Below are 13,391 nucleotides of genomic sequence, written 5' to 3'. Positions count from 1 at the left end.
ACTAGCAGACACAATGAAACAGAGCGAGCCCTGGAGAGCTTATTAGTCTAATGATGGTAGCGATAGTTGCTGTTACCTGCAAGACAGATTAGTGAAAAGAGCCTTTGGATCTTTTGGATATCATCAATTCAGCTCCTTTCATCATTGGTTTGTGACTTGAGACAAAATAAATTGAAAAAAAGTGACAAACAAACAACCACTTGATTGTTTATCGTACAATCTGCAAAGTAAAAGTGGTGCAAAACAAGCAAACATTTTAGCCCAAAAATCTGAATGATTCCATAAGTTACCAATTGAATTTCACGCTATTCTGGAAGACTATCTAGTTCTGTAGAACATAAAGTCGCAAAACACATAGCGCAGAAATGCATCATGGATGTTTGAGTTCTTAATATGATTGAGACAAAACCTACTCTAATGACTCACACAGTACTCCCCAAAACGAGATTTCTCATGACATTTATTCAAATAAACAATACAGTTTATAATTTGCTAGGATAAAATAATGAGTTTTAACACATAAGAAGCATTTGCGAGAGATTACCCCAAAGATCGGACACTGGGGTAAAGGATGTGTTTTAATGATGGCTGACACTTTGGTGTCATCTCCTGACTTGTATCAGTGCCTGTGTATACATGTCCCCTCCAGTCAATCTTGTGAAGACTGCCATATTCAAGCGACATGGACGAGCATCCACAAGCAGAGAGCTTGACAACCAGAGCAACCACCACACTGAAGAATGCAAAATCTGGAGGGGCACTGACATTTCAATGTTGAATCCTCAACCTATGTGCGAAAAAAAATAATAATACAGTCTTTAATGCAAAAGCATATCAGCGTTATAAAGCAGTCCTACAACCTTTGAAAGTTTGCCCTATATTCCTCATCTGCCAAAGAATCACGCAAGTCCATCTGTGTAGATCTGTTTAAAGCAATGTTCAGTCTCACTGCAAGGCTAGAGATCGCTTCAAAGAGGAGCGGCCATCGTCAGCCCCGTCCCGTCCAAGTCTTCCCTGCGTAGTAATGCAAAATGACTGACCCTGTTTGTCGGTGATCCAGCCCAATAAGCCGCACTACAAAGCTGTGCTGTCAGTACATTCTATTACCTTCCTTCAATCCCCAAGGTGCAAGCTATGCTTTAAGAGGGCTACTCCAAGCCATGTTGGGAAAAGAGAAAACGAAAGAAGCAAAGAAAAAAAAAAGAAAAAAAAGAGTGAATGTCACTCAGTTTGGCTCTTGCAAATAATTAGTAATCTTCTTAAATGTTAAACACCTTTAACAACATCTAAGAGGGTACAGCAAACGGTTAGAATAGAGCGGCACAGAACTGGTGCGTACGTCCTTTCCTTTGTACTGTAAAACGGAATCCTTTATCTGATCACTTGGCAATTAAGAGAAATCCTTTCCATCAGTCCCCATTGAGATCCACTGATAAGGTGTAGCTTGTGCATCGCTCTGAAGAGACTGAGGATGATAGGGCGAATGCCTTCTTGCCAAAGACCAAACTCCCACAAACTGTGGAGGGATCACATAGACTCAACCTATGTGGCAAGTACACCTTCATCAATATTGGTAAAGAATAAATATTTCAAAATTGAAAAATTATGCAAACACGTGCCACTCTTGCTCTTTTACTTCCATGCATATGGACTATTTACAAATTGAAAAATACAGACTTGCCATTTTGTTCTTTTGATGGTTTTTTTTCTTCTCCCCACTCCCCTGAAATGTCTTTGCCCCTTTGCAATCAGCCTCTTAACATTCAGCCACCCAGACAAGGACCTCATCACATATAGCAGACAGGGCCAGGACAATTAAAGCTGTGTTGAAAACATTTTCACACTAATGGGAAAACAAGTCAAAATCAAAACAGAAAGGATTCACAAGCAAAAAACAGGAAAATAAGATAGTTCAGGGGAGGTGTTACAATACAAGCCAAAAAGATGTAGTTGTTTAAGATGGATTTTCTGCTTGCCCAAGACTCCACTCTGTTGCTAACAATACTGAAGTACACTTTCTTTTTATTACTCTACCTTTTATTTAAATATAATTTACTTTTAAGATTTTGTTAAACAAATCCAGGAAAAATGATGCAAAAGTGGTTGTTTTGCCAAAGGAAGGCGGCAGAAGGCCAGTGCTGCCCTGTTAAATTGCATCAGCGCTCTAGTTTGTCAAGATACTCAAGAGTCCGTTGCATTGGGATGTGTCCTCAATCCTCAATGTACTCCCACAGGTCCTTCTCATAGCCTTCATGCACGTGCTGTAGCAGCACTCTTCGCCTGCTCTCACAGTATCTACAGACACAAGAGACACTCATTTTAGTCCAAGAATGCACAAACAGTGGACGATGTGGATAACCATTCGTCCGTCACTGACCTGTACTTATCTTGTACTTTCTGCTTGATATCCTGCAAGGAATCCTGGGATATGTCCCGCTCTAGGTAGCCAGACAGCACCTCAGTGGCGTTTTCCAGGTCTGCCTGGTTGTTCTGTTCAAACAAAAAGTGACACACAATATTGGTTTATGTCCGAACACAGACTAGAGAAATGTCAGTAATCCATGATGTCCTGCATAAGGCCCAGCTCAGACTTCAGGAACTATGGGCCCATTTCTTCCCTTTCCCCCCTCCAACAATCAGCTGACTGTGTTGGTCTTTGCCAGTGGAGTAGATCTGCTGCCAGAGCAGAACCATGAATGGAAATGTGTATACATCCTGGTATAATCTGTTTTAAAATGATGACTGTACAAAGAAATGTTGGGACTGGATCAAACAAGTCAAGAGTGTGTGTGAGTAAGACGAGAAGAAAGCTAATGTTGGCAAGATAATCTAATAATATGTAGGATGATATTTTTTGTTATGTGTGGCAATAGTGTTGTGCTTTGTAGCAAAATTCTACATTTTGTGTGATGAAAAGTGGTTTTACAATTGTTATATTAAAATGTTATCGGAGTTAGACCAAAATTGAAAAAATTATATCTCAAAAGACTGAAACAAGAGTGTCATCATATATATCTATATATAGATATATATAAAATTGTTTTCATTACTTTTCCCAACTATAAGTAGAGAAATCTCTGGAGGCAATTATTGTGATTCACTCAATAACCACTCAACCAATCAATTTCAAACCTTGTGTGGTCACTAATTACATCCTCACGAGTAAGCTTTTGCTTTCCTTGTTAAGTTTTGAGGCAGAATCTTTGGTATAAAAACAGGAATTAGTTCCAAGTTTAATATAAATCTTATCAACTTAAGAATATTATATAGCTCATACCTCAAAAATAATGGACTGGTTGTTCTTCTTGAGGTAGAAGGCAAAGACGTAAGTGAACATGAGTGTGGAGCGGCACTGGCACAGCACATCCACAGCCTTCTTCAGAAACTGCACCTCAATCCAAGACATGTTGTGCTGCTGCATCTCCTCCATCTTCTGCTTGACCTGAGCATACAGCTTGTGCTCGAAGCGCAGGCTCTGCATGTGGTTCATGTAGCGGTTGCAGTAGAATAGGTACCGCTGCAATGCCGCCCTGGAACGCTGCTCACACACAAAGAGTATGGAACCAAATTTTAGCTTTTACTCCAGTCGAGCTCACAGGTACTGGATAACCAGCTATAAATAATTATACATCTAGATTTTAAAAAGGCAAACATTTCAGGCAACACATCATTTATCAGTGTGGGACAGTTAACCATGTTTGTTGGAGATGTAACAGACATTTATGTTTTCAGGCACAAAACACAAAGCACTAAAGCAGTAAGTGACCAATTTAGATTTTGGGATATATTAGTCATTTCTTATAGTTAGTGTGTTGGAAGCATTAACATGGGCAAGTAAGGAGTTGATCAACTTGTGACAAGGGCCAAATTGTGATCACGAGATGAGTTAGAGCATCTCCAAACTGTCAGGTGTAGAATGATGTTTCTGGTACACAGCAGTCAGTACCTCGCAAATGTGACAACCAATAAAGTACAACTGATGAATTGGTGACACAGTCATGTGAGTCTTTGGTTCATAGCTGTAGATGGTGAGGGAAGACTGGCCTGTGTGGTCAAATCCCACATAAATGCTTCTGTAGCAGAAATGGTGGTTATGATAGAAAGCAGTCAGAACACACATAGCATCGCAGCTCACTGTGTAGCCGCAAAACAGTCCACAACCGAAATTGCGCACAATGGGCACATTGAGCTGAGCTGGACCATTGAGCAATGGAGGCCTGGTCTGATGAGTCATATTTTCTTTTACACCATGTGGATCGTCGGGGTGCATCATTTACCTGAGGAAGAGATGGCAACAGGATGCGCCATGGGAAGAAAAAAATCTAAAAAGGATGAGGCCGACGGACACGGCGTGACGCTCTGAGCAATGTTCACCTGGGAAACCTTGGGTAGTGGCATTCATGTGGATGTTACCCTGAAACGTACCACCCACCTTGACATTGTTTCAAATTAATTAAATCTCTTCATGGCAAGGGAATCCATCTTAAACTAGGATTACCTGCACTGCCACTCTGCAACGACTATGCCATAATGATTGGGCTTGGATAGGTCTCCAAATTCACTAGATTCAAATCTGATGCTATGATACATCTTAAAAGATTTTGTGCATTCAATTCTTTGACAGTTCAGAGGTACTTTGGTGAGACCTGCATATTTGACAGGTGGATTTAATGTTGTGGCTGATCAATGTCATTTCAGGCCAAAGCAGCAGCATTCACTGTACTAATGTTTTGTACAAAAGGAACTGATGAGTTTAAACAGATGGTTTTGGAGATTATCAAATTGTATAAATTTCTTCTGGATTTCTTGTATGAATGTGCACGTGTGAGCCAGTGCAGAAGGATGGAAACAATACTTGCAGCGTGCTGCTGCATCTGTGTTTATAAATGGAAGTTACATGTTTTTAATAAGACTGAATGCTGCACACTGATATTAAGTGATTATGTAGCAAATATACATCAAAGATACAGTGTGCTAATGTTTTCAATATGTCTTTCAGGATCATTAAATACCTCTTGTGCATCTCTGGCTGCCTTGGCATCATCTTCATTGTAGCGATTGCAGTTGTACCTGAAACAATAAGACCATTCAAAATGTTTTGCAGGATAACGCACATTGCTACTGTTGAGAGCTTTCCATAAACACTGGCTGCTGGCCAAGTGGCTGACTATTCATTTAAGTCCAGCCAGACCATATTTCCTTAAATACTTAAATAGGTCTGCAGTCTCCTGGTATGTTTTACACAACCACAGTGGGCTGATTAAGCAAATAAGGATGAATAAGAAAAATTACCATATCCTTGGTTTACATTTATGTATTAAGATACGAAATTGCATGACCATTTACATTTATACCTGTGAAGGATATACATGTACTGCGATCATCTATTTTCCACATACTTAAATGTGATAAACAAAAGTTAAAGCTTTTAATTTAAGTGACAATACCATCATCAAGACTTTCTAGAGGTTTAATCCAACATGGAAAGAGTAATTTACTAATTTGCTCTCTAAGCTGTCAGTTCTTACCAGGCTGAGCCATGGGGTTCCCATGGACCAAGGCATACCCAGCAGAACTCAGCTTTGCAGTTCTGGTTCCGACAAACCATATGATTGCAGCCACCATCTTTCTCAATGGTCACATGGCATTTTGGACACTCCTGTCAGGAGAGGGGATCATGATTTTTGTAAACATCTGCACAAGAGCAATTTCTTTTTCACAAAAATCTGGAAAAGTAAACATATACAACCCTTAAAGCAAAGAGGAATTTAAGAGAAATACTTAAAAATTACCTAAAGGCCAGTAGATGTTTACTTTTAATGACGCTAAGTCGGACATTTTGTCCAAAAGAGTAATTAAGGCCTGGTAGCTTGGAACATTATTCAATCAAACAAGTCATTTGACTGTAATACACGATTAAAAACCTTTAAAAACACCTTAGTGCTCATTTCAGTATTGCCACACTTAAAATTTCTCTGATTCCATAGCATGGATTCTCTACAGTCATGAACAAGTATCTGAGGAGACCTTGTTGATTCCATACCTTAGTATTTGCTGCAATCCAGTTTGAAGTTTCACTGTCATCATCACATTTCTTAATCCATTTTCTCAGCCACTACAAAATAAATAAAATGAAGAGGATATAATCATGTTAACAGCAAATAGGGATTTTAATTCAAGATGAAGAGATAGTTTAGCTCTATCTGATAAGATCTCTTACCTTACACTTAACAGGGTCGTGCCAGTTCTCTCCACAGTTGAAACTGCAACAACAGATCAGAAAAATAAGTCAGATTCAAAAATCACTGTTAAATGCAGAGTACTTTTACTGTCATTTCTCAATTGTCTTCTACACAATTTTTTAAAACAAACTCTCGTACCAGAACTGACGACCACACTTGCACCTCACTGGTTTGGCATCTGGGTACTGGACCTTGACAACGTGATGGCAGTCTGGCGCAGGGCACCACTTTAACAGTCGATTGCACTAGACAGAAGTAATGAGACAGTATATAAACTTTGTTTCATGGATGCTATGTCTTTACAGGTTTTTCACATCGTTTTCGTATCCATTTCGAGGACAAACAACAAATCAAGGCTTACCTCTACAAAACTATTTGTAATTAGATGCTGGTACTTCAACTTCACTTTTGAATCTGTTATGAGGCGCCTATAAGAAAAGTCAAATCAATTACAATTAGATCATTACAGAAAATGGATAACTGATCAAAAAACTTTTATTCTGAATTGCACCTTCTTAACAGCAATGCAACAAACAAAACCAAAAAGAGTCACACTACTTTGTTTTTCCTTGAGTTAACATTGCACCAACATTGCATTTTATATTATAACAAAACTAAGAGCTTGGACGCAGGCTACTAATTCCGGACCAACATGCACATTATATGTTGACATGGGGAACATGTGTGTCAGTGCATGTTGCACCCTTAACTGATGAGTGACAGCACGTTTAGGTCTCTTGCTAGCTTGTGAGATCAGAATGTAGGCTAAGACAATTACTGTCAGCTTAAAAGCTGGTACATGAGATTAGTGTCGATGCTTCCAATATGGAGGTACGTTTCTTTGGACAACAGACTGAACATAAGTACTGTGAAGCAGTAAAGCAGTGGCCTGATCGAAGACAGAGAAACGTCAGGTTCAAATTAATCCAATTTACAGTTTATATTCCTTTAACACAGCATGCAAATTAAAGGACAATCGTACTAATGTTCCTGTGCTGATCATTGCTGAACAAAATGACAAAAGACATAGGAACAAATACCAACACAAAACAGATACTCACATGACTGTGTTGTCATCGACCAAAATGTCACAACTATGAGCGGGACAAGAAATGGTCTGAGAAGAAAACAAGCAGGTAAATCATTAGTCAGACAGCTTTTACTTAAATGACTGAAAACATCTCAGTACATCTCAGTAGGTACCTGTCCCATTCCTTCTTCTATGATTTTGGTGGTCAGGTAATCTCCCCAGCACTGCATGCAGAACTTGTGTCCACACTCCAGGCCGGTGAAATACTGTAAGAGAGAAGGAGAGAAACCTCTACTGTGATTCCAGATAAGACATACAAGGCGTCACATTATAATAATCATTTAAACTTTGGTGACCAGGATAGTCGAAGTGATTATATTGAAAGAAAAAGTATCTTGAGTTGACAAAACAGCTTTGTTTTCACAAACTGTTTTTATAACAAAAACGGATAATCCTATGTAAAAATATTATACCTAATTTAATATTCTAAACCTGCTCCTACACAAATTAAATATTTGTTGAGATAATACGCAGTATTATATGAGTGAAACCATACAAATTTGATTCATTTGTAGAGATTTGTTTTTACCTTGACCTTTAAGCTTCTTCTGCTGATAAAGGATTTAATAACATTGTTTCCCAGGAACCCTCTTGCTCTTCCACAGGGAGGAGTGTTTCATTGGAGGGAACCATGTGCTTCAAAACATGATGCACATGAATATATATATATATATCTTAATGAAAACTGTAACTTCCGGCAGAATGCTTTTTCAACAGATATTTCCTCCACCTGTTCATACATTACAGTGTTGTATGTACCCATTGATAATGGACACCCTGCACTTTTGGAGACGTCCACATAAAATCTTGTATAACTTTTTAAACCAATTTTGAGACAATCATTTGCTATGATTGGTAGAAAGACAATCATTTGCTATTTCCCGCTGAAATCGTATAGCATTGCTAATAAACAGCTGTTCAGGTAATGCCAAGTGAGAGGGAAATAGAAGCATTAAACTTAAAACAGTTATGTAACACTTATAATACCGTTTTCAAAGTTGTTTTTGTATTAATAATCTTTACTTACAATTGGAACAACTTACTGTTCAACATTTGTAATTGAAAAAACATGCCTTGACATTTTTCTATTGTAACCCTGACTGAAAAAGCAGGAAGGTAGACAGCTCTTTACAGGCTCAGTCTTGGTTGATATCATCAAAGAATTTTATCATCCCTATAAACACAAGAAATGGGTACACCAGGAACCTCGCTGTTCCTTCAGCAGCGAGGTTCCTGGTGTGACTCCCTGAGGCTAAAGTCCAAAAAAACTTTATGATACTTTACTTTCAGCATTAGAACTAAAATCAATCGCAACGTTGTTTATAAATCTAACCCACAGTATTAAATACTGAGTTAAATCAAGTACCTTTAAATTAAATGATATCTGTATATCACAGGTGTCAGAAGACAATAATCCTGGTTCTTCATAATAGATAATGGGTTAATGAACACATAACTTACCAAATATGATTAAAGGTCTGTGACAATGCGTCAGTTAGGGGACCCCTTTAAATGAAACAAATTAAAAGCAAATATTTTGTGCTATTGTGCCAAAAAAAGCTAAATCATCTGATAATTCAACCTAATCTCATCATAAAACTACAACTTGCAACCGAGCAACGTTCAGCTCCTGCAGCGTAATACAAGTGTCATAACAGGACTCACAGAGTTGGGGAAGTTCAGATAGCAAATCTGACATGGCAAGTCCTGTGCCGATGACCTAGTGTTGATTGGAGGACGGATCCGAGGCTTCTTACTGGGGTTAATGACATGACACTCAGAGAAAAGCTTGTCCAGGTTACCATCAAAATACCTGTATAGATGAAAAACAAACCAGAATTTAAAAAAAGCATTAAGTGCAAAAATGGGGAAAAAATTATAATTTGTAAGGCAGAGATTGTTACCTTTCCATAAGCTTTTCTTTATCCCAGTTGAAGTGACTGAGAAGGATGCGTGTTATTGTTGCAGGATTCTGAAGAAGGGAAAAAGGATTGATCAGAAATAAACAAAGAGGAACCTATGATGATCTGTCTCTCTCTCTCAAAGTAAGATATCGATTAAGACTACTGTTAGTCAAGACTGGTCCAACATTACAATAAATTAAGTCAATGAAATCTCCTATAATAGTTGTAGATTTAATAGTTCTCACATTACGATTCATCCATGAATGATGTTTGGCTTTAAAAAAACATGTGAAACATCATTCATTAGAGTAAAATACATTGCTAAACCATCACAAATGACAGCCTCTTAAGTAACATAATGTTCAATTAAATTTTCTGAAACCATCTGAAGACATTTTCTAAATGAAACAGAAAGAAATGTTCCCTGCAGGGTATAGTTTCAGATATATTTTTTCTGTTCGCAGTGGAAATACATATAAATAGCTTTTTGGGAGTGTGCTATTGGCCTAATAGAAAGTCAAGGGATTCTGAACTGACAGTGCAACAACAAACTAAAGTGAACCAGGTCAATAGCAACATTTAATTTAAAGGTTCCATCGGATCCATTTTTGCACAAGTTCTGGTTTGAAATGAACTAGTCCTGAGTAAATTTCATTTTTTATTTGTCGCATTGTTTCTACAATGTGAATATGATAGTTCACCTTTAAAGAAGCACACCATACTGTAGAGCCCTGAATTATTGCTGATGATGCTGCAAATAAAGATAATGTCACAAACACAATTGCATTACACTGTATGCAAGGTATTTTCAGTGCGTATGAGGCTTAACATATTGCTGTATTATGTGAACACGAATGAAGGCAGTGAATACGGAGCATTGGTGAATTAATGAAGTCACTACCTGAAGCCGGAGTCAGTTGAAAATCACTAATGGAAATGTTGAGCTAGCAAGTGGCACATTTTAAAGTTAAGTTTGTGGATTTGTGCTCTATTTGCATATTCCCTATTTACACCACTAGGTAGTGACCACACCATTAACTATGCAAACCTACTCTCTCCTGATAGTTTAAATTAAAAGAAAAACCCAACATAAAGTAAGTTAGTAAAGTGCTTGGCCAACAAGAGCCACTAAAAGAGCATCAGTGTACCTTGGCATATATACTATAGGTCCATATAATATTGCAGAGATACAATAAATATATGCTCCTACCACCAGTTTCGTGGTTCAGGAGCAACACAAATACAATGCCTAACTCTTGACCTGCATGTGTGACTATGTGATGAGAGTGGAGCTGGTGCTTTTCTCTGTGGCATCCATTCAAGCTGAAAAATTATCAGCAGGAGAAACACAAGTAGTGCTTCTGTTAAATGTTTATTTTTCTGAGTCAGGGCTGTCATATGCTCATATACATGTACTAGTTTCTGTGTGTTGTAACAGGAAATAGTTTGTCTGCAAGCTTGACTTGTTCATATGATATATATTTGAAAAATGACATCTCAGACGGTGGCATGAAGTGAAACACTAAGATGTTTCACTCTGTTGGATTAGATGGAACCCACAAAACAGCCTGGTGGCTGTGTCTTCTTTGAAAAGTAGTGACAACTGTGTGCAGAGAGCAGACAGACTGACAACAGACAAGTTTAATTCAGGCCCGTTATCGAGTTGATTAGTTACAACTGATAAAACAAACCACCAGCACGTTTCTAATTTAAACCAATGAGGCAACAATCAGTGCCAGCTAAAAATGTGAGGCTGCAGCTGAATGTTTTCTGTTGTTTGCCAATGATTATTAGCGTTAAAGCTCAGTAAAACTATAAATAATAAAAACAAATCCTCAAATAAATTCAAATGACTAAATACTTTCTCACTGTGCAGCTGTCAATAGGAAATATACTAATTCAAAAAACTTCAGAGCCTTCAGTTTTGTAATTGTTTATCAGAGATTCATGTACTTATATAAAAACATCTAGAGTTTAAATAAGATATTAAAAAAACAATAATGACATTAGTGTCTATGTATCCATAACGTATGACAGTGTGACAGCATAATAAAATGAAAACTAAAACTGATCAAATATGACAGCAGTGAAATAAATGTTATAATGTACATTTTGTTTTCGTTATGAATTGGTAAGGTGCTGATTCAATTTCATAGTGATTTTTAGGGGCTGTAGTTTGTGGGGATGTTGATCTTTAGTTATCTTTCCTGACAGCGTTTTCAGACACAAGGCAAAATCTCTTCACGTGCAGAGTCACAAGAGACCAGAACATAACATTCAAGTGAATTTAACTATCTTGTCAATTATTCCACACTCACAACTTTGATTTAGAACACAGACAGTGATTTTTGTTAATAGTTAGTATTTCAAAAACCCTGAAAATCAAGGAGTTACAAATAAATACTATTTATAGCAGAATCACGATGTCTGTTGTTTCTGCTGTAGAAATAACTCCCATGTGGCTGCACTGTCTCCACAGAACTGATATAATCTAGTTATATGGGCTTCTCATAGTGAATGATGACACTCACATGTATGTGATACACGCTGAAGGCAACGCAATTTCTTACAATGGTCAAACGTGACAGATTTATCAGGAGCACTTTCCATTTTATTCTGTGTCCAAGTGAAGCTAAAGGAAAGGAAATGGAGGCATCAAGTAAACGCCAACCTGAAGGACTCCATTGAGTCCCCCCCTCCTCAAATCTGAATTTGAATGGCCAACAGATTTCGATGTCTTCTTTACGATCCACTTATCCGGCCGTTTTACTAGAAGAGTCGCAATGAAATAGTTTGTTAACATAAACGCAAGTCACCTAGCATGGAACTTGCTAACCAACTCGATGACCAAGCCTTTCGTCCAACACTGGAATAACGTCCACGGACATTCGATTCTGTACATTTCTTAAGGTTCAGTTTAAATCTGCTCGACTAACACACCTCAATTGTCACCCAGCCCGACTTGGCAGTGACCTAATTGCCGGCGTAATGCATTTAAAGCCAGGTGCTACTTAAACGGTAACAGTGAGCTAGTTAGCAAGCTAGCTAACTTGTGAGCCATCATTAGCTTAGCAACCGTTAATGCCAACTTCTCAGCAGGGATGAGACTACTTCCTGGAACACTATTGGTTTACAAATGGTTGCTATAATGTCCAAATTTAAAGTGCTCCACGTCTTGGTTTCAATGGAGCCGCACACAAACGGGGGGCTATGTTAGGAATAAATATATTTTTTCGTCTTGAGTAAATCGGGTCACTTAAACTGCCAACTTCCAGCAAGTAAACTACTCCTGCCATGCTAATGGCTAAGCTAGCGTCCACGGCCTGTTTACGCTCCAGCCAAGCCTGGACCCCGGTCTTTCCTACCACTGACACAACAAAATACCCACCTGGATGACCTCGTTGACCTCCTTGATACACTCCACCATATGCTGGAGGATCTGCTCGGCGGTCAAAACCTCAAAGCGGTAGTCCTCCTCCTCTTCCTCGCCGGGACCATGGCTCCCTCCGCCGGTCTCCCCGCATTCGTCTCGATCCCCACCGGCCACCACGGGATCGACCAACTCCACCTCTCCGAGCTCCAGGGTGTCGTCCTCGGGCTCCTCTTCGGCGCTGTCCTCGCTACATTCCTCCTCCTCGTCGTCGTATTCATAGTTATAACCCTCGTCTGAGTCCATTCCTGGGGTGGTTATCGAACCCGCGACACGCACACCAGAGGCTCTGCGGTGTGTGGGATGTCGACCGAGGAACAATACGGGAAACTCTACCAAAAATTATCCGAGCCTGATTTCAGCTGCAGCGAAAATAACACAGTAAGGGCAAGCTCAAATCGTGGCAGCGGTACATCGCGAGGCACTTCCGGTGTCAACACCAACTGCCACTGATTTAAAGGCAGCTGCTTTGGCTGCCACCCTTTGTAGAGGCAGCTGCTTTGGCTGCCACACGGTGTGGTGCGGCGGCATGACAGGTGTGGCGCGTGACCAGGAAGGGGAAATGTTAGGCGGAACTAATATTATATTCGAGCTAATGTTTTGACGTCCGCATCTCTTTAACGGTGGAGCAGTAAACAAAGCGCTCTTTCGCCGTAGCCAGGCCCCGGGGCTCCGTCCCGCACCCATTCACTCTCTCAGAGACACACACACACGACACCAGATCA

At 39.2% G+C, this 13,391-nt stretch overlaps 1 protein-coding gene across 4 annotated transcripts; it reads right to left on the bottom strand.

Annotated features, from left to right (window-relative positions):
• Positions 1–443: 443 nt before the first annotated feature.
• Positions 444–13,094, bottom strand: arih1 (ariadne ubiquitin-conjugating enzyme E2 binding protein homolog 1 (Drosophila)). 4 transcript variants are annotated; one of them, XM_062390164.1, is made up of 14 exons: positions 12,625–13,087; positions 9,237–9,304; positions 8,998–9,145; positions 7,446–7,538; positions 7,304–7,359; positions 6,604–6,670; positions 6,381–6,487; positions 6,221–6,263; positions 6,044–6,115; positions 5,529–5,659; positions 5,013–5,070; positions 3,278–3,541; positions 2,378–2,490; positions 444–2,295 (listed from the first exon to the last, which is right to left on the bottom strand). In XM_062390164.1, the coding sequence occupies exons 1-14, from the start codon at positions 12,910–12,912 to the stop codon at positions 2,211–2,213; spliced, it is 1,593 nt and encodes a 530-aa protein (XP_062246148.1). In that variant the 5' UTR covers positions 12,913–13,087; the 3' UTR covers positions 444–2,210. The 4 variants fall into 4 exon arrangements, 3 of the variants coding, with proteins under 3 accessions (XP_062246148.1, XP_062246149.1, XP_062246151.1); XM_062390165.1 differs by having other exon boundaries at positions 3,278–3,538; XR_009920870.1 differs by lacking the exons at positions 444–2,295; positions 2,378–2,490 and adding an exon at positions 4,136–4,874 and having other exon boundaries at positions 3,415–3,538; positions 12,625–13,094.
• Between the last annotated feature and the right edge of the window lie 297 nt (positions 13,095–13,391).

The sequence above is a fragment of the Platichthys flesus genome, chromosome 6, assembly GCF_949316205.1.
Source record: "Platichthys flesus chromosome 6, fPlaFle2.1, whole genome shotgun sequence".
NCBI classification, from domain to species: Eukaryota; Metazoa; Chordata; class Actinopteri; order Pleuronectiformes; family Pleuronectidae; genus Platichthys; species Platichthys flesus.
Note: the sequence above shows the minus strand (reverse complement) of the source record. Positions and strands in the feature narration are given on the sequence as shown.

Bases quoted from the DNA above. Each gene is read 5' to 3' on its own strand.
- arih1 (XM_062390164.1), bottom strand. From the start codon at position 12,912: ATGGACTCAGACGAGGGTTATAACTATGAATACGACGACGAGGAGGAG. The intron at 7,360-7,445 runs GTACCTACTGAG...TTTTCTTCTCAG, and splicing joins TAGAAGAAGGAATGGGACAG to ACCATTTCTTGTCCCGCTCA. The intron at 6,116-6,220 runs GTAAGAGATCTT...TTTATTTTGTAG, and splicing joins ACGACCCTGTTAAGTGTAAG to TGGCTGAGAAAATGGATTAA.